Source organism: Piliocolobus tephrosceles, chromosome 8 (genome assembly GCF_002776525.5).
Source record: "Piliocolobus tephrosceles isolate RC106 chromosome 8, ASM277652v3, whole genome shotgun sequence".
NCBI classification, from domain to species: Eukaryota; Metazoa; Chordata; class Mammalia; order Primates; family Cercopithecidae; genus Piliocolobus; species Piliocolobus tephrosceles.
Genome location: NC_045441.1, coordinates 28,260,964 through 28,283,002, shown reverse-complemented (window position 1 = coordinate 28,283,002; position 22,039 = coordinate 28,260,964). Strand labels below are relative to the sequence as shown.

Sequence of the window (22,039 nt, the reverse complement as noted above, 5' to 3'; positions counted from 1 at the left end):
AACATAAACTTGCTGTGTATCACCAGGCAATCTCTTCCTACTAACTCTGAATATGCTCAAGTAGTAAGCATTTAACACTGGAATACAAGTTACAATGACCAGCACAATTTTAATATAAGTTTAACCTTTCAGAGCAGGATAGTTTTGGAAGGTAAAGAATTCTTTGACTCTGCTGAAGAATGTAAAGACGAAGTAAAGTCTGTATGGGGCAAGAACCTAAAACAAAACAAACAGCCTAGCCCAACAAAAATAAGCAACTCCTGGATGGTGACTGTGAGATAACCTACACATTCATTCATTCAGTGCAGAAATGTGTGAACAGCTTCATGTTCAAGGCATTCTGCATAGAAACAGTGATAAGTAGGACATGGCTCCTGCCCTGAAGAAATTCAAGATCAAAAAATGGTGTTTTCAGATAATATTTTACAATAATAGTGTATTATTTTAATACAGGAGTCAGTTTAGAATAATATTGTATTCCAGAGACAGAAAAACATGAGCTAATAAGACACACAGAAATACATTAATAAACATACTGTAAGAGTTTACTAATGAAATCTGTTATCCAATTTCTGGAATATGATTAAAGTTGCAATTTACTTCCTGGAAAAGCATTTATGACACATGTTTTATAATGTTTTATAAAGGTTGTTCCCCACACACACTACACAATTTGTAAATTAGGTGCTTTTCAGCTTGACACGTAGGGCGTGGCACGGGGCTTCTCACACTACCTCAGCGACACTTGGATGAGCTCTTACAAGTCTGGACATTCAGGTTTCCGAGCACAGGCCAGTTAACTCCCTAACTCTCCCTAAATCCTGAAACAACACTGCCACCCGTGTGCCGTCACCCCCGTCTACTTACACACATATATACAGGCTAAAGCATGCCAATCACGTCTTCCACTTCTAGAAATCTTTCAGAAACGAACCACAGAGGAAACATGTCTCTCCCAAAATGTATTCTCTTCCTCATTTTAGAAGCCAGATTACCTGAAAATGGGCTAAAGCTGTGCAAGCGCCCAAGGCCAGGTAGTCAGTTCAGCGCGGAGAGTCTAATGACTTTAGTCTGAAAAAACATTCCTTTAACTGGCAAAAAACAAACAAACAAAAAACCCTGGGGGAGATGCTTAAAAAGCAGCAGCTCTAGTACAGGCAAGGAGTGGAAAGAAAGGGAAGGAGGGGAGAGGGGCGGAGTGAGGCGCGGGGACTGCGGCGGCAGCGGATTGCCCCAGGTCGCGGGCACCGCCCGGGCGGGAACTTGGGCGCCGTGGACTAGAGGTGCGGGGTGACCTTCGGACGAGGCCAACTCAGAGGGGCTGCCGGGCGCAGGGGACCTCTCCGCAGCCGCCAGCTCTCGGGGGCTCACTCGCCCCACAGCGGCGAACGCGGTGCCCCGGATTCCAGCCAGGCTCATCTCGCAGCTCGACCCTGGGCAGAATGCGGGATGTGCAATCTCGGCAGCCCGAACCCGCGTCAGGGCCTCGGCCCGCCGCCGCCCGGACACACCCCCGCCGCCGCCCCGGTGGCCCCAGTCCCTCCCCGGGCGGCCCGAGCGGGAATCGCTCACCTGCACCCCGAGCCAGTCCGCCGCCCCGAAGGCTCCGGAAGCCGCGGCTGCGTGGCTCCGGCCGGAGGGTACTCGGTCCTTGTCGCCTGGGAGGCCCCGCGCCGGGAGCGGTCGAAGGAGGAGTCTGACGGGTGGCGGCGGAGCCTGGGCAGCTTGAAGAGGAGGCGGAGGAGGAGGAGAACTCCAACGCTCTGCTCTGGAGAGATCCACCCTCCTCCTGGCGGCTCTGCAGCAGCCGCCGCAGATCACTTCCGGGGCGCTGGGGAGCGGGGCGGGGCGGCTGGGGAGCGACTTCCTGTCCGTGGGCTGAGAGGAGGGTGATTATGGGCCCGGGCAGGAGAACAATGGCTTGGAGGGCGCAGGCTGCCCGGCCTCCGCCCCATGCATGGTGAGGGCTGTCTGCTCTGTCTTTCCGGTGGCCCCACCCCCCGGCTCTGAGCTCCGCGAGGTGAAGTCATATCCCAGGGGCTCGGGAGTGGCTGCGGGCCTCGCGGACGTTCCCGGATCTCGGCGTCGTCGCCCCGGTGTCCTTGTCTTTCTTTTGGGGACCAGGAGGGGGTTCTTGGGGGAAGGAGGGGAGAGCGGAGTCCGCCATCTTGCTTCTAGAGGGTCAGCTCCTGTTCCCTGGGCGTCTCGGGGTTGAGGCCGCTCGGTGGCGTGAGCGGAGGTATTCAGAGCCGAGCTGGCGACGTGGCTTGTCGTGGGCCAAATCCCAGGAGGCGGGTCAGCCGCCTACCCTGGCTGGAGGGTCTTGTGGCTGCCCTGTGCCTCATCTAACTGTTGACCCCCTGGAGAATTCGCCTCCTCGGACGGTCTGCGAGTTCTTTCTGAGGGGTATCGGACCCCTCTGCGATTCTGCAGGTCGGGTGTCGGTGTGACACTGAGATCATCTTGCGGCCCCATGGCACTGTGATTTGGTAGCTTGTGAGAAGTAGTTTCACTAAATCCATAAATTTAAGTTAGCAACTACAGATTCTTATGTCTTGACATTTATTGGCTTATCTCTCTTTGCTTCCTACAAATTGAGTACCAACTACATTCCTGGTATGAGCCATTCAAGGATTGTCCAGTCTAGTGGGCAGACAGACATGAAAGCAAATAATTGCTATTGAAAGTATGGTATATCAAGATGTACTGAGTAAAGAATGGATAGCTTTACTAACTGTAGGTTAGAGTTTTTAAGATAAATAGGTATTTTCTACTACAAAAAAAGGGGTAGGATGGCAAATCCGGATCCGAACAGAAAGGAGATGCAGCAGGGGGACAAATAATGTGTTGAGAAGAATGAGTACTAATTACAGGTCTTAAATTTCAAAGTTAGGTTGCTGAAAAGGATGAAGCTAGAGAAGAAAACAGGAGCCAAATCACGAATCATATATGCCCTAGTGAGGCAATGAGTGGACAGATTACAATTTAAGCTATTCTTCTGTTGGTAGAGAACAGATATAACTTGCAGGGTGGGGGTGGGAGGGCAGAGGAGAAGGGTAAGCAGAGAGCCCACAAGGGGGCTATTGCAGAAGCCCGACCCTGTGTGAGTAGTAGTGAGCATCCAAAGGAGATGGATTCCTAAAATATTCAAGAGACCAGATCAACTGATAATTGGTTGCTAGGGGCAGCTGCCAGGTAGGAGAATGGAAGAGGCAATGATGATGCCTTGTTTTGCTTTGAGGGAGGGGCAGGATAAGGGCGTATTTTACCAAATAAGATAAGGAAGAATTAGGATGAGTCCTGGGAGGGGACAGTCAGTTTTGGAGCTGATGAGTGAAGTAAGAGTGGTGCTGTCTAATGGTGGTTGTTATATGGGTCTAGAGCTCAGGGAGGAGCTGGGCTGAAGTTGGAAACACCACAGGTTTACATTACCACATCCAAGCTGACTGCAGTCTACGTCATTGAGCACAGTTTCAAAACTACTTCTCCTTTCTGCCTGCCTTTACTTGGGAAAATTACTGAAATACTGCATTAAAAAACCCAGTATGGTGATATGTGTCATCCATAGACCAATACTCTAATGTTTAATGGTCTTCTAAGGACCCTAAAGGTCAGGTTTAGCAGAAACTGGATGTAACAGTGGCAACTGTTCATAGTATAGCATCATTAACTCATAAAATGAAATAGTATCTATGTTTATATTTTAATATTTTAATTTTTTTCTTTTTTATTCTGTAGGAATTGCTCCGTTCCAATAAAATATTTTAAATTTAATCATTGACAACAGTTAAGCTGGCCGTAGGTTAAGGATTGAGGATGGTGGGTTGCACAAATATCTGCTCAATGGAGAACTAGAAGGAGGATGACTTCAAGAAGAGTGAGAAATAGGAATGCAATGAAAGACAACCTCAGATTCATTAGTCAGCGTGTCTCAGCTGCTTTTCGGTGGCTCACAGCTATGCTAACCTAGCATAAAGCAGTCAGAAATAGCATAGTTCATTTTGAGCAGAGCTTCAGAAAACCACAAATAGTAAAAGCCCTATAAATAATAGCTACAGCTGCAAACCAAAGACTAATTATTAGTTTTTAACTCTGTATCCCTGTAAAGCAGCATTTTTGAACACACACAAAAAATGAGAAACTCATTCACTTACATCGTAGATTATTTAAATACAGTATTCTCAATTTTCTTTGGATAAAAAAGCATTTAGGTGTATTGAACAACCATATAATGGATAATATACTGAACAGGAAATGATAATAATTAGCTTGAGTCCCTTTTTTGTTAGTTGTTCACCATATGACCCTAGCAATGTCACTTAACCTCTCTATGCCCTAGTTTATCTGACTGTAAAATAGAGATAATAATAACTTTCTATCAACTGCCTCTCAGAGATATTATAGGAAATAACAAATTAATGCTATGAAAGCTCTTCGAGGTACTTGGATGAAAGGGCATAATTGTAAGTACATATTATTAATAATTAGCACTAATATCCAGTAGCACTCATGAGCATTCCTGACTTTGCTGCCTGGATTACTCAAAGAACATGAAGGATCCTGTTTTAAAATACACTTGGATCTTTTTTCTTAACTTGTGAATTGACTGTTTACTATTTATGATCAAACCTTGTGTATTAACAAATACAGTTAATGAAAGAGGGAAGTAAAAAGTTTTGGTAACTACAACTTTTATGTTCATGCTACTCATAGCTAATATATGCTTTGGGGGAATATACAGAGTAGATAGGGATTTACGAGAAGCATGTTTTAGAATTAATGATTAGTCTACTCCAGTCAATTAACTGGAATTTTGTATTAAAAACATTACTCATGTCCCCATAGAATAATGCAGTCCCTATAGAATTTATATACAGTTACATGTTTGACACAATTAAGTTGAACATTCCTGTGAGACTCTGTCATTCTCATCACTGTTTAATCGGAAACATAATGAAATATATAGACTTGTGAAGTTTCGTCCAATGTCTATCCCTAAAGTAGATGAAATTTTTTTCCATTAAATTGGTGACTTCAGTGTTTCCTTTAGAAAGGTGTATGCATAATGTAAATATTTAAATATATTCATGACTACATAATGTGCATATTTATTTTTATACACTTGCTTATATACCAATTTATAAAATTATCATTTAATGTATATTAACTCTACATCTGGTAACAACAATGACAAACAAGCCTTCTTTGTGTTTTAGGGCCAGATGAAAAGGTAATTGGTTAATAGCCATTTGTCACCATTGATGAAAAATCAACTCAAAGTCATGTTTTATTATTTATTAGAGTTAAGAGCATTATCTATAAGAGTCATGACTGGGTGTGGTGGCTCACACCTGTAATCGCAGCACTTTGGGAGGCCCAGGCATGAGGATCACTTGAATACAGGAGTTCAAGACCAGCTTGGCAACATGGGGAGTCCTCATCTCTCTTAAAAAAAAAAAAAAGAAAAAAACTAGGCAGGCATAGTGGCATTCACCTGTGATCCCAGTTACTCAGGAGGCTGAGGTAGATCCCTTGAGCCCAGGAAGTCGAGGCTACAGTGCTGTGATCATTACACTGTGCTCTAGCCTGGGCAACAAAATGAAACCCTGTCTCAAAAAAGAAAAAAAAAATTCCGTGACAGCTTAACATTTGTACTATTTCATTTTGTTTTCACAATTTTGTGAAATACAAATTATTCAAAGAAAGATTGCAGTGAGCCAAGATCTTGCCATTGCGCTCCAGCCTGGGCAACAAGAGCGAAACTCTATCTCAAAAAAAAAAAAAAAAAGAGAAGAAAGAAATAGGCTCAGAGTGCCGAAAGACTAGCCCTCTGAGACTAGTTTTTAAAGACTTAAAAATTCGCTACAGTTGTCAAGTAGCATACTCAAGCACACATCTTGAGATTCTCAAATACATTGTTTCTTTTAGTATTTTATACCAGGGTCACCAGCTTGATATGATTGTTATTCCAGAACTTTCATGAGAATGTATAAAGAGTGGGGTTATGACAGTTGAGGTCTTCATAATTCTCCTCTTCATGTCAACGACCCTTTTGGACCACGTATTTCTATACTTTTTCTGTCAAGGGATTGGAGGATGAGTACTGTGTCAATGGTTCCCAAATGTGACTGCTTATCACAATCACCTGTGTAGTTTCAAAGGAAATTCAGATTCTCAAGTCCCACTCTAAACATAGAAAATATTTAGATTTAGGATTAGAAAATCTTGGGTGAAGTCCAGGCATCTGTAACTGTAATACCACTCTCCCTCGAATTCCAATGATCAGTCAGGTTTGGGAAGTTCTGGTTTCAATAACTTGTTCAAGGTCACACAGAACCCTAAGTAGAGCCAGAAACTAACTCGAATCTTTTGAGTCCAAGTTAAATATCTTTTCATTGGACTCCTGCTGTCCTTTTACTGACAATATATGATGGGGTAGGATGAAGAGGTGGGGAGAAAAGTAGCAATTTTAGTTTTTTCATTTTTTTTTTTTTTTTTTACCATATTCTCTTACACGGTTTTAAGATTAAGTGAGCTAACATCCATAGAGTGCTTAGAACAGTATCTGGCACATGGTAATTACATATAACCATTCAATGAATAGGTCTGCATTGTCCAATCATGGCATTCACTTTGCCTGGGGTTGCATTAGGTAACATTTTATTGGATATCAACTTTTTCTATGGAGAAAAAAATGTATGTAAATAAAGGTGGATTCTTTAGCCTTTATTTGTCATGGAAGCCCTGAATTTGTATAGCTGAAAATATTTCTATATTGTTTCTTTTCATCTTTTCTGATATATTAAGAAAATATTAATGATATACTTACTAAAAAATTGTGGATGTGTAGCTGTGTAGTATTTTTATATTATCTAATTTAGAATATAAGATAAGGTATTTTACATTGTCTTCCTATCACTGAACTAGCTCCAAAATCTATTCTTATTGGTATATAATTAAGTATTTAGTTTTTAGAAGTCATTGTTTGGGTTGATCTTCCAGATGAAATATTTCCCCTTAATGAGGTAATAGATATGTGTGGTTCTATTTTATTCCCTTATTTCTCTGCAAGTTTTTTCAGTTTTCCAATCTTGAACAAGTTTTTATACTTGTTAATTATAAATAAAAGTATGCATTTTCATTACTAGTAAGTGAAGAACCCAATTTAATACTTTAAAATGCTCTTTGATACCTTTGGACAAAGTCTGAAAATATGCCTTTGGTCAGTACCTGTCACTATGAAAATTGACATCGATTTTAGTTTTTGTTCAGTTTTATAAGTTGTATTATTTTTGAGGGATTACCCCATACCCAGCATCAATTTCTAGTGGCTCCTGTAATCCCAGCACTTTGGGAGGCCTAAGTGGGCGGATCACGAGGTCAGGAGATCAAGACCATCCTGGCTAAAACAGTGAAACCCCATCTCTACTAAAAGTACAAAAAATTAACTGGGCATGGTGGTGTGCTCCTAGTCCCAACTCCTCTGGAGACTGAGGCAGGAGAATGGCGTGAAACCGGGAGGCGGAGCTCGCAGTGAGCTGAGATCACGCCACCGCACTCCAGCCTAGGCAACAAAGCGACTCCATCTCAAAAAAAAAAAAAAATTATTGTATCATAGATGGATAGATTTATCCTGGAAAAATGTGGAAGTAGGGCTAGATCAGAAAAGAAGATATTTATAACCTCAGAAGGTATCTGGCAGGTAGAGTAGATCATACTAATGGAGAAGCTAGAAGAAGAATCAGATATCATCAGTGATGAAGCCCCTAACTCTTTGAATCCAGAGTCAGCCAAGGAAATGGGGTTAAATTACCACTTGTGAAATATTTACGGTATTTCAGACATTGTATAAGGCACTTACCAAAATAAGAAATGGCTGGCTAGGTCCCATGAATCTAGGTAGTTTTGAGTCTTGAGAATCAGAGAAAATAATACTAATAAACAGGATATTTATATTACTCTATATTTCTATACTTATATACTTTATTATAAGAATTCAATTAATAACATGAGAGTGTGTGTTAGTTACTACTTATAATCCAATTAACAAGTTTTGAACCATACTCATTCCTTCCTCCATTCTTTTTACAATAGAGGCCATCATTCAATGTGTGTTCTAGGTCTTGGCTACTCCTGTCTACTTGGGACCTGGGTCCATCAATTATTCTCTTTCTGTTGTGTCTTCAACCTCTCGCTCTTTACTGGTTTCTTGCCATTAGCATTCTCATTTGTTTAAAGTGTCTTCTTCATGCATATCCTCCTTCTAGCTTCTGCTCAAATTCTCCTTTCCCCTAAAGAGAATTTTTGAGAAAATTGTCTATGCTTGCTTATCACCAGTTCCTCACCTCCAGGTGACCCTCAACTGTATATTAGACTTTTACCCCCAATACTGCTGTGAAACTATTCTTGATAAACTCACCAACATCATTCCTATTGTGAGAGATATCTTAGTTGTTAATGTTTCAACAGCATTTGAAGCTGTTGACCATTCTTTCCTTTTTGAAACAATCTTTTCTCTTGGCTTCTGTGATACCATGCCTAACTGTTTGGTTGTTCTTTGCATGCTTCTGTCTTTGCTTAAATATTGCAACTCCAAGGAATTCTAAGGCTCTTATCCATGTAGTCTAGTCTCCACATTCTTTTTGGATGATCTCATCTAAACCCATGGTTTTATATACCCATGGCTTTACTTTCTATATATTGGTTACTTCTAGCTGTGAGCTCACTCCTAAGCTTGAAGCCTATATATTTAATTCCCTATCTGATATCTCTTTGAGTGTTTTGTAGGTACCCAGCTCAAACTAGGCATGTCCAAACTGACTGATGATAGCCAAATGAGCAAAGCCAGAAATCTAAATGTTTGCTTTGAATTTTCTCTCTACTTCTTACACATCCACTCATTTACCAGGATGTGCTAAATCTTCCTCCTCATTATATCTCAATATCATTCATTTCACTCTGCTTCTACCACCACTTCCCTAATCCAAGCCATTATTACCTCCTTACTGTTATTGCAGCATAGATTAATGGGTTCAGACTCTTCCTGCTCTAAACTCAGTCTTCACTGTGCGACCATTATGATCTGGGAGGCAAATATGCTAACTTCTCTGCCTAAACTATAATACTTCCATTAATCTTAGGATGGTCTGGAATGGCTTGTTTGTCGTTCTTACTAGGAGGGCAAGAACTCTGTTTTGTGTACTGTTACTACCCCCATATTGGCTCAATATTAATTCTTTTAAAATGAATCATGGGAAAATATTATGAAGGAAAGTGCCCTCTGTGTTCATCAAGCTAGGTTATACTGCAGAAAATTTCAAAACTTCAGTGGCTTACCATCACAAAAGCTTATTGCTTGCTCATGTAACATGTACAGTTTGCTAGGATTCTCTCATTTTCAATGTTACCTAAGAACCTACCTGTTGGAGGCACCAAGTGACATGTGTTTTCACAGTCACTGCAGGTGACTGCCAGGTACATAGAACATCACAAATCTTGCACTGGCCATTAAAGTGACATACTTGCATTCATAATTCATTGACAAAGCAAGCCACATGTCATGCCTATTCAAAGTGGATAATCAAACCATATATCTGGAAGGAGAGGGAAACATAAACATTAGTATATAACCCAATGATATCATACTCTCTTAGTTGAGACTCTTTTGCTTGCGAGTGACATAAAACCAGCTCTATCTAGCTAAGGGATGATGAGAAAAATATCCCTTCAAATTTAAAAAGGGAATAAAAGACCAGTGTGGTGGCTCATGCCTATAATCCCAGCACTTTGGGAGGCTAAGTGGGAGGATTGCTTAAGGCCAGGAGTTTGAGACCAGCCTAGGCAACATAGCACAACCCTGTTTTGTTTTTATTTTTGAGACGGAGTCTGATGCTGTCACCCAGGCTGGAGTGCAGTGGTGCGATCTCGGCTCACTGCAACTTCCACCTCCTGGGTTCAAACAATTCTCCTGCCTCAACCTCCTGAGTAGCTGGGACCACAGGCGCACGCCACCACGCCCAGGTCATTTTCGTATTTTTAGTGGAGATAGAGTGTCATCATGTTGGCCAGGCTGATCTCGAACTCCTGACCTCAAGTGATCCGCCCACCTTGGCCTCCTAAAGTGATGAGATAACAGGTGCGAGCCACAGTGCCTGGCCTCATTTATTAAAAAAAAAAAAAAAAAATAGCCAAGCAGGAGGACCCGCAGCTGTACTCCCAGCTACTCAGGAGGCTGAGGCATGAGGGACTGGTTGAGCTTAGGAGTTGAAGGTTACAGTGAGCTATGACTGCACCACTGCACTCCAGCCTGGGCAACGGAGCAAGACACTGTCTGTTAATCAAAAGGGGGTGGAGAGGGGAATCATAAGACAGCAGATTATACAACTGAAAAAAATTCAACAACTGAAAATGCGGGAGTATATCTGGGCCTCAGTGATAACTGGAACTAGGACTCTTCCTCCAAATCTTGTCTCTGTTTCTGTAGGTTTGCTTCAGTCTCCTCCATTTCAGAATGACTGACTGTCCATATGGTCACTGATATCTCCCAATCCTCATACCTAATGGCTGCCACCACACCAGAGAGGGCTAGATGTCTTTTGGTTTTGTTTTTCCAGTTTCCTTAGTGAATCCTGGGTTGGGGCTCTGAATGATTTGGTGGGAGTCATGTGTCTACTCTTAGACTAGTGATCTATGAGCCAGGAGACAGAGTCATGGGGCACAACCATGATGCCTGCCACCCACCTCTCAAAGGGCAGTTGATGGTTAATTTTATGCATCAACTTGGCTGTGGTAACCAGCTATTTAATCAAACTCTAAGTATGGACGTGAAGGCATTTTGTAATGTGGTTAACACCTGCAATCAGTTCACTTTAAGTAAAGGAGAATACCCACAATAGTGTAGGTCGACCTCATCCAATCAGTTGAAGGCCTCATAAGCAAAAACGGAGGTTTCCTGGAGAAGAAGAAACTCTGCCTCAAGATTGCAGTGTCAACTCCTGCAGAGCTTCCAGCCTGCCCTGTGGATCTATGGATTTTGAATTTGCCGGTCTCCACAATTATGTGAACCAATTCATTAAAATAAATAGACAGCTATAGCTATAGCTGTATCTATGTATCTGTGTCTGGAGATCTCTGACTGATACAGGGACAATTCCAGGATATGACAGAATCATTGTAATGCGAGCCAGGTGGCTACCCCAACAGAGTATTGATGACAGGAACAGAGATGATACACAGAGGAATGGGAAAGAAGAAAAGGGAGGTGGGAATAAGAAAAAGTACATGTGGTAAATAATACTAGAATGTAGCTACACATTGACTCACAAGGGATTAACTTTAAGTTACCTAACCGTCCTAATGCATCGTGAGTATTCACAAAACCATGATGAATATATTGAAATTGTCATCCCTTTCTAATTCAGATTATTCCTTCATTTTGAATTACTCTGTCAGCAGATGGCATGTTTTCTATAATTCATGTCTTACCATGTTTTATTTTTCTTATTTAACATTCTACAACTGGTGGTTTTATTTTCTAAATAAATTTATGTCACCTATTGCTGCTATAGCAAATTAACACAAATTTAGTGGTTTAAAACAACAACAAAAAAAGTTTTATTTTACAGCTCTAGAGGCCGAAGTCTAAAATGGATTGGCATGACTGTGTTCCTTCTGAAGGCTCTAGGGCAGGGGTCCCCAACCCCAGGGCCGTGAACCCGTACAAGTCTATGGCCTGTTAGGAACCAGGTGGTACAGCAGGAAGTGAGCAGTGGGCTAGCCAGGATTACCACCTGAGCTCCACCTTCCATCGGTTTAGCAGTGGCATTAGATTCTCATAGGATGAGAAAACCCTATCATGAACTGGGCATGTGAGGGATCTAAGTTGTGCACTCTTTGTGAGAATGTAACTAATTAATGCCTGATGATCTAAGGCGGAACAGTTTCATCCCAAAACTATCCCCGCTAGCCACCTGTCCATGGAAAAATTGTCTTCCACAAAACCAGTTCCTGATGCCAAAAACATTGGGGACCGCTACTCTAGGGGAGAATACTATTCTTCGCTTCTTCCAGCTTCTAGAGGCTGCTCGGTCCTTGACTTGTGGCCCTCTTCCTCTTCATTCTCCAAAGCCAGCAGTCTCATCACTCTGTCTTCTGCTTCCATCATCATATCTCCTTTCCAACTCTGACTGTCCTGTCTGCCTCATAGAAGGTCTCTTGTGATTACGTTGGGTTTACCAAATGATCCGGGAGAATTTCCCCATCTCAAAATCCTTAACTTAATCACATGTGCCAAATCCTTTTGCCTTTAAAGTAATATATTCACAGGTTCTGGGGCTGAGGACATAAACATCTTTAGGTGAGGGTATTCATTGTTCAGCCTATTGCAATAAATAATTATCATTATCAAATTGATACACATAAATTAAAAAATCAAATAATATTGAAAAATCTCTCTCTCCAAGGCAAGTATTTTTAGCTTTTGTATCTGTTTCTTCTAGTATTTATCTTCATCCTTCTCAATAATAGGCTTACATGGCCATTTCTTATTTTACCAGTTTTATTTTATTTTTGAGACAGGGTCTCACTCTGTTGCCCAGGATGGAGTGCAGTGGTGCCATCTTGGCTCACTGCAACCTCCACCTCCTGGACTCAAGCAGTCCTCCCATCTTAGCCTCCCAAGTACCTGGAACTATGGGTGCACACCACCACATCTGGCTAATTTTTTGTACTTTTTGTAGACACGAAGTTTAGTCATGTTGCCCAGGCTGGTCTCAAACTCCTGGGTTCAAGTAATCCACCTGCCTTGAACTCCCACAGTGCTGGGACTGCAGGCATGCACCGTGGTACCCAGCCTATTTTATCAATTTTAGACATCATCTGTTGGCTTCCTGTTTTTTTTAAGAAGGCAAGGTAAACAAATAACTTAAATAATTTATTTGTTTGCAGTGAAGCTTGTTAATACCATATAATGAAAATGTACAAAGAACCATGTTGCAATTATTGGGTAGATTTAAGTTAAAGACATTCATTAATAAAGAATCTTTGAATGTGAATATTCCGGGACTATCTCTAAGCCATTTGATCAGAACATCTGTCTTTGACTATTACCTTATTTGGGAAGGTATTGACATACATTTGAATTAAGCTCAGAATTTTTTAAAATAAGCCCTCATTAAAAAAAAAACTATATTCTATATTCAAATAAATTAATATGAATAGGACTTTCCAGAAACAATAATAAAGGAAACAAGGTATCTTGCAAAATGTGGTCCTGAACAAATAATGGTAAAAAAATAAATGTATACTTAATTCCCAACTCCTCACAAAAGAGGCTACTTTCTGTGCCTCAGCCGTGGAAACAAGGGGCAGAATACCCTATTAGCAACCTTGGGCGGGGGTTGCCAACACAAAAGCTCAAGCACTTAAACATGGCTATCTCAAAATAATTTCGGGGAACCTGACCAAAGGATTCAAATTTTGTTTTTAATGACTGATACAAAGGTAAAGTGCTCCTGCAACTAGCAGTGCCAGTGGAGCCTGTCTCAGCCCAGCACTCACCTATGTTATGCCCCCGAGCAAACCCTGATGCTCCTGCTCCGGGGGAGACCTTTTCCCTTTGGAGGTTCAGGACCCAGTGAACTCTTTGATTGTGTGAATGAGGTAAGCACCAACTCCATTTGGGAATTTTAAGGCTTGAAGTTAAATATTTTTCTAACACAGCTAGGCAGAGTCCATGTGTCAAATGCCAGTCTCCAGTTTGTTCTAATTTCTCACTATGTGTTTGTATATCTAAGACAACAGACTTTCACTGTATTGCCATAACCACAGGCAATGGCTGTCCTCACTTTTTCTTTCTTTTTTTTTTTGAGATGGGGTCTTACTCTGTCACTCAGGCTGGAGTGCAGTGGCACAATCTGGGCTCACTGCAACCTCTGCCTCCCTGGTTCAAGTGATTCTCCTGCCTCAGTCTCCCAAGAAGTTGGGATTACAGGCGCTTGCTACCATGTCCAGCTAATTTTTGTATTTTTAGTATAGACAGAGTTTCTCCATGTTGGCCAGGCTGGTCTCCAACTCTCCTCAAGTGATCCGCCCAGCTTGGCCTCTTCCCAAAGTGCTGGAATTACAGATATGAGCCTGTGTACCCAGCCTGCATCCTGATTTATGATTCCTATTTTGCACCTGGAAACAGTCCCTGTATTTAACAATAATACCTACACATAAAACAATCCACTGTTACAATTTATATAGTCACAAAACATTAAGGATTTTCTGTAGACCAAATGTTTTTAACCATAATTTTCTGCATCAAATCCACAGCCAGAATGCCCAAGATCAAAAAAATTTGAACAATACAAACCACAATCTGAAATACGCTTACAGACACACACTCTCACACACACTTCTCTTACAGAACTGTGCTTGGGGAAACTCCATTTGTTGAGTGCCGCTGAAGGCGTGTTTTGCTAAACTGCTGCTCCAGGTTTTTGTTTGGAAAAGTCTGTCACAGTAGGGTATGGCTATTTATTGGATGAACAGAAGAGAAAGATGTACTTATGGCAACCAGAAAGCTTTAAGGTCTTTCAAGTCGTATAAAGTGGACCTGCAGAAACGTTGGAATGTTCTCAGGATGCAAAATTGGAGCTGAAATGTGATATCAAACAGTTGCAAAAAATGTATAGCAACTGTGCCTTGAGGTCAAACCTGGTACCAAGATCTGCAACAAAAAGCTTCAAGACACATAGTTTGTTGGGCTTGTCCCACATGGTCGCATAATCTGATCATGTGTGAATTTCACAAACGACTTGTGTTGCTCTGCTAGTTTGGCATTGAGAATTTGCTCATACTCCTCCCAAATCTTCTCTTCATAGTTTAAGAGACGTGTACATACTGTTCCAGCTTGCCGGAGGGCCAAGGTGGGCTGGTCCATCGTCACTCAGGAGAAACCTGGAGCACTGGGTGCTGAGTGCTGAGGACTGAGGCTGGTTTTCCTAAACACAGCTGCCTTCTGATTAAGAACAACTTCTAAATGTGTCCACCTCTGATAATGATTCTATTATGTGTTGAAAAATGTGCTTCGGAGTTGGAAGGTGCCTCTGGCGGCCAGGCGGGGCTGGCTGCTGCAGGGTCGCGGTGGGGTCTGCGTTTGAAGCGGCGGGCCTGGGGCCCGGAGCCGGGCGGGGAAGCGGGGAGTGGCGCGGCCGCTTTGGGGAACCTGGCTCAGCAGCGTCGCCTCGAGCTCGAGCTCCGTAGGCTGTTTCGGCATAGCCCCGCTCGCCATGTGGCCGGCGACCCGGAGAGGATGCAGCCGTAGTTGCATCTCAACCTCCGGGCTCCTCAGCGGGGCTCTCAAGCCCAGTAGGCTCCAATCCGTTGATTTCCTGTTTTGATAGACAATTGGACAGACAGAGATTTGGCTCTTTTATCACTGTCCCCACAAGTTTCCCCATTCTCCCAATTCGATAACATTATTATTTTCTGATAAACGTATAACGAAGATTTGTCTCTGTTCCAACCCCCCCAACTTTCCCCATTCTCCCAGTTTGATAACATCATTACTTTCTGATAAAATAATAACCAGTGTTCCCACATGATGGTGATGTAAATATGATTCACTGCACGGCTTAATAGAGAAGTATGACTGCATTTCCTTTTAAAGATTTTTGTTTGGCTTTGGTATCTGCCTTATTGTTTCACTTATCTAATTTTCTACCCAGATGTTCCCAATGCTTTCCAAATATTTCATCACATTATCTATGGGGTCTCCCTTTTCCCGCAGCTCTTCCCCTGGGGCCCTCCAGTCCTCCCGATCTCTGGCCTGGTTATTCTCCCCGTCTACAGCACAATTAGATCCTGTGATTCTCCTTCACTGCTTTCTTGGATAGCACATTAAAGGGGCTGGAGGGCCGGAGTACATAGAAAAGGTGACAGCTTTTCTGAAAGTGACATTTCTGACATACTGGACTGAAATTGTCTATATGTTCTACAGTGATGGGAAGGATTTTTAAATCTGACTTAATTATTAAGCTCATGTCAGGCTTGACTTTGGTATAAAATGAACCCTGACTCAGTATTTCTGACAATCAAGTAATACTCAGAATGAGTACTGGTTGTTTTAATTATATAACTTCTTCAGTTACAAGCCCAAAGTCTTTTATGTAATGAGTGAAAGAGTAATTAAAAGCATTTGTTTGCACTCCAAATCTGAATGCTTTCTGAAGGAAAGCATTGGTAGATCCCTTATCAGTAGTTACTGAGAATTCATACATAATTAATTAACTTCTGTAATATAGAATGAAATCCTAGAAAATGTAAAGTTTTGTTTAGACTCTAATCATGTCTAAAATGTATGTTAAATAGAATTAGCTAATTTCCTGACTTTCCTCTTGGAAGAAATCACAGTCCCTCAAATCAGTCATTCTGTAAATACTTGTTCGGTGGTTATTATGGTCAAGAGACCAGATCTCCTGAGAGATCTTATCTTTGCCACATTCTCTTCCTCTGTTTGTTTTCTATCCTTTTCTTTTTCTTCTTTCTCGGAAATCATCCCTTAAACTTTCTCTATCTCCTGCTCCATCTGCTCTTCACTTCCTGTCTCTCTCAATCCCTATGTCCTCTCTTGTCAGCAGTCACTTGATCAACGCAGGTGCCTTCTGTGTATTCCCAAGAACTTTGCAATATGTATTGTCCTAATTTTTAACTTCCCTAGGGTACTGTGCTGAATATTTTACAGGCATTAAAGAAATTATTGAAAGGCTTTAGAACTATAGGCAAATGGCATTTCACTTATGTCCTTGTTTCTAAGTCAATTTTTAAAAGTTGCATATCTTTATACCTTTATAACAATGGCACCTTTGTTGATTTCAGGGTTATTCAGTAGTTTCCTTAATTAATTTTTTTTGACAGAAATAAAGGAGTCAAGGGAGAGTGAACATGTACTATGATCCTTGGATTTGGCCTGAAGGCTATTAAGGATTTCAACAGAAAAGGAATCAGTGTAGAGGAAAGGCCAAAAACAAAACAAATATATTAGGGCCAGGCGCCCTGACTCACTCCTGTAATCCCAACACTTTGGGAGGCCGAGGCAGGTGGATCACATGAGGTCAGGAGTTTGGGACCAACCTGGCGATCATGGTAAAACCCCGTCTCTACTAAAAATAGAAAAATTAGCCAGGCATGGTGGCACGTGCCTGTAGTCCCAGCTACTCGGGAGGCTGAGGCAGGAGAATTGCTTGAACCTGGGAGGCAGAGATTTCAGTGAGCCAAGATTGCGTCATTGCACTCCAGCCTGGGCAACAGAGAGAGACTACATCTTAAAAAGAAAACAAACAATAACAACAAAAACCAAATGTATTAGTTTTCTATTGCTGCTGTGATCAATTACCACAAACTTACTGGCTTAAAACAACAAAAAGTGTATTATCTTAGAGTTCTTTATTGAATTCAAAAGTCCAACATGAATCTTACTGGGCTCAGATCAGTGTCAGCAGGGTGTAGCCTAGAGGCTGCCTGATTTCTTTGGCTCATGGCCTCCTTCCTTCACCTTCAAACCCAGCAATACCAGGCCAAGCCCTTCCCATGCTGCCATTTCTCTGGTTCTCCAATTCCCTCTTCCACTTTTAAGTATTCTTGTGATTATAGGATAATCCAGGATAACTTCCTATTTCAAAGCTAGCTGATTATCAACCTTAATTCCATTTCTAACATTCATTCCTTCCCTATATAATCTAACATAGTCTCAGGTTCCAGGGAGTAGGACATAGACAACATTGGGGAGGGCAACAAACATTATTCTATTGACCACAGTGAACAAAGGAGAGGATCCTGACAATCCCAAAGAAAGGAAAAATTATGACATTAAGTAAACCTCATAATTTGGAGATATGGAAGATAACAGAGAAGCATTGAAGACAGTATAGCCCATGATGTAGAGAATACTTGATATTTTCATAGAGTATGAGGCTGAGAAGAAATTGGATATGTCATGTAATTGTGGACAGAAAGCAAACCACTAGAGTCAATTTGCACTGGTATAAATACCAACATTTTAGAAGGGAATAAAAATCTTATTTTTCTACTGAAAGACTCAAACTTAAAATAATGACAGTAGGCAACTCTATGCAAATCACCCTGAAACAAGAAAGTACATATTTTTAAAGCTCAATACAGTTTACAAAATGATTATATTCTGCAGTTATACAATTTGATGAAATTTGGATTTTAACTTATTCAATAGTTCATTCCGTATGGCTTCTCATAAGTACTGCATAATGCTATCTTGGATTTTGATTTTTTTAGTGCTTTTTTGGGATTAAGTCTGAAATCTTCTAATTTGCCCTTAAACCTAGATAGAAAATTGTGGGCACACCCTTGTGTGTGTGCACAAATATAGCAACTGGAATGTTATCTGTGTACCACTATTCACCCGGTTCCACCTCCATGCTCAGCAGAAGTCATCAGGGTGGAGTAGATTTATAAAGCACAGAATAATAGTTTCATTTTCTCCTTTGTTCTTGCTATAAGCCACAAACTAATCACTGTCAAAGAGAATGAGATTAGAATTATCTGTTCCTTTTGAATGTACATGAGGTTCCTCAATGTTAAACTAAAAATTTAACTACACGTAGGTGTTTAATACACTAGCATTCTTTTATTTGCTAAATTTTATTAAATGAAACTTGAAGTCAAAATCCCAAATGTCTCTGTATTGTTGAAATGGTTATTTAAAAATAACCATTTTATTGTTGTTTAAAAATACAATCTGTAACTCTGTTCCTTCTAGTCTACTTCTGATTCTTTGTGCTTAAACTTTATCTTTTATTTTTTTGAGCACAAAAAGTGCAGCTAGAAGTCCCAAAGGAAGAAAAACAATTGGAAGCAATAAGTAAATGTAATAATGAGATTTTAAAGTTGTAGGAGACTTTTGAAGTGGTTTTCTTGAGAGAATTTCTACCAAAAAAAAAAAAAAAAATTGTTTACCATGATTCTTGGGGGTAGGGCAAAAGACCCTGTAGCTTACCTGTTTCAATTTTCTAGGAAAAAGAACTCTGTGATGATGAATGAAACAATAAAAACTGAAGCAGAACCATAATTCTAGTCATTCTCAAAGCTCAGCAGGAAGTAAAAAGGATAATCTAGAGAACATACTCAGTTTACCTATAAGAACTGAAGAAAGAACTTGCTTTGGGAGAAATTCTCAGCCCATGTCATAGGGTTCTGCAAAGAAACAGAACCAACAGAGAAAGAGGAAAAAACAAGATTGGCTCATGCAGTAATTGAGGCTGAGAAGTCCCAAGATCTGTAGGCAATGAGCTGGAGACCCAGGAGAGCCAATGTGTAGTTTGTCTGAGCCTGAGAGCCTGAGAACCAGGACAGCTGATGGTGTAAGTTCCACTCTGAAAAACAACTGGCTCAAGACCCCAAAACAGTCAATGTTTCAATTCAAGACTGGAAGAAGAAAAGATTAATATCCCAGTTCAAAGCAGTCAGACAGAAGTTCCCTCTCACTTGAGGGAGGGTCAGTCTTTTGTTCTATTCAGGCCTTCAACTGTTTGGACAAGGGCTACCCATAGTAGATAGGACAACTTGCTTTATTCAATCTTCTGATTCAAATGTTAATCTCATCCAGCACCAACCTCACAGACACACCCAGAATAATATTCAACCAACTATTTGGGCACTTTATGGCTCAGTCAAGATGACACATAAAATTAACCATCACATCTCATAGGTTAACCACAACCTACCTCATAGTAGGTTGTAGACCATGCTTACAAAGTCACTTTGACCTGGTCTGGTTTCCCACCCAAAGCAAGAATCTCTCAACAACATTGCTGCTAGATGGCCATATAGGGTCCTCTTGGAAATTTCCAATGGGGAAATCAATATTTTGTGAGAAAGCTCAGGGGCAGCTTTAATTATTTTAGATAAGGCTATGTTATTTTGAACTGAAGAGTATCTCACTGTAATTTCCAGACATTTGTCCTTCTTCTAACCTTTGGAACTACTCAGAATAAGTCTATATTCTATTCCGCACACCAACTCTTCAAGCAAATGAAGATTCTGTTAGATTCTTCCAAACACTTTTTTCCCAAGTTAAACATTCCCAGCTTATTTTTCTAATCCTCATAGTATATGATTTCTTTGACACATTCTAGTTTTGTCAGTTTTCATAAAATGTGATATCTTAAACTGAACACATTTTAAATGTGTTCTAACTCCTTTATACTAGGGTAAAATCAACTTTGAGGCTCCGCTTCTCTTATTTTCATATAAGTACAAGAAGTTTTCTGTTGAAAAAAACCACTGAAACCATTATTTATGATTATATAACTACTAATCAAACTAGCCTTAATATTATTTTAAGTTGTCCAATCCAAGTAGTTTACATAAATGCTTTCCCAAACTCCTCTAAGATACATAATATTTCACATATATATTAACAATCATCCTGCAATGTATTGTTTTCCTTGAGACTCAAAAATCAGTAGAGGTCACACTGCATACCTCAAGCCCTGATTTTGTTAGGTATCAACTTATCCCCCTTGTTACACTGAAGAAGTAAAGGTGACACTAAGAAGTAAATCCTGATTGGTCTAAGCTAATTAAGATGTTTCAGAATAGGAGCAATCCCTCTTGCCAAAAGAATGTTTTAATGGCAGGCATATGATATAGCTCTGGCCAATTAGATGTGTAAGAAACTCTGTTGAGTGGCTTCTTGAAAAGATTTCCAAATTTTTCAAAAGGAGATGTTGGTAAATGGCCTCTTTCCTTCCTCTGGATGTTCTATGTGGATGTGTTGACAGGCACAGCTATAGCCATTTTGCTCTTAGCTGGAAATGTCAGAGGAACATATTGAAAGAAACTGTGTCCCTGACGTCAATCAACCCTTCCTCCATATTTCCTGCCCTTCCTCCATACTTCCTGTTATGTAGATATTAAACTCTCTTATTCTTTAGGTCGAGTTGAATTAATGTTTTCTGTTACTTGCAACCAAAGTCATCTTAATTGATAGATTCTGCCCTTGAACATATCAAAAACTCAGTTAACCCACATCTCACAGTTGGTGGAAGATCTAATATCCTCCTGATATTTCTTTGAATTTCCTCAGAATGACTTTCTCCAAATCCAACTTCCTGATACTGAACTCTTGAACACTGTGCAGATCCAGTTGTGGAACATGACTTCTTTATCTCAATTTATTTAAAAAAAAATCCACTCCCATAATACACACTAAACTTTGTGTGTTAAATTTTATTGAAGATTCAGACTGAGGGAATAGATTTTCTATTACTCTGGTGAAACATCTTAAAAATGAATCATTAGATATTCTTGTTTTTGACATCCTCAGCAAATCCATCTACTGGAATTTTTTACTGGTCATCTTCCATGGTCAGCAATCTCTGGTTTCATTCTCCGGGCTAACATCTTCAGGAAAAAGCATTTCAACACAATTCCCACCGCTTAATTTTCTAATTAATTTAGTTTTCCACCTACTTAGGGACTCTGGTTTACTTTTGCATATCAAAACTCATCACATGAGCCGGGCATGGTGGCTCACGCCTGTAATCCCAGCACTTTGGGAGGCCAAGGCGGGTGCACCAGGTCAGGAGATCAAGACCATCCTGGCTAACACGGTGAAACCCCGTCTCTACTAAAAAATACAAAAAATTAGCCCGGCATGGGTGGCAGGCGCCTGTAGTCCCAGCTACTCGGGAGGCTGAGGCAGGAGAATGGCGTGAACCCGGGAGGCGGAGCTTGCAGTGAGCCGAGATCGCACCACTGCACTCCAGCCTGGGCGGCAGAGTGAGACTCCGTCTCAAACAAACAAACAAAACAAAAACAAAAACGAAAATTCATCACATGCTCTACTAAATTATAGGACGTCTACTTTGGGTCTTACTTTTCTGGGGCACAGAATTATTGGCAGAAACTTTGAAATTTAGACCTGGCACAGTGGCTCATGCCTGTAATCCCAGCACTTTGGAAGGCAAAGGTGGGCCGATCATTTGAGGCCAGGAGTTTGAGATCAACTTGACCAACA

The 22,039-nt window shown here is 40.9% G+C and overlaps 2 protein-coding genes across 2 annotated transcripts in view; both read right to left on the bottom strand.

Annotated features, from left to right (window-relative positions):
• Positions 1-2,423, bottom strand: part of RALA (RAS like proto-oncogene A) — an 85,278-nt gene extending 82,855 nt beyond the window's left edge. Inside the window, exon 1 of the mRNA XM_023226359.3 lies at positions 1,573-2,423. The gene's annotated coding sequence lies outside the window, so the exon portion shown is untranslated. The remainder of the gene's footprint in view (positions 1-1,572) is intronic.
• Positions 2,424-15,021: 12,598 nt separating this feature from the next.
• Positions 15,022-22,039, bottom strand: part of YAE1 (YAE1 maturation factor of ABCE1) — a 46,484-nt gene continuing 39,466 nt past the window's right edge. Inside the window, 2 exon segments of the mRNA XM_023226360.1 lie at positions 15,022-15,151; positions 15,153-15,377. Of these exon segments, the coding sequence (XP_023082128.1) occupies positions 15,022-15,151; positions 15,153-15,377 (355 nt within the window).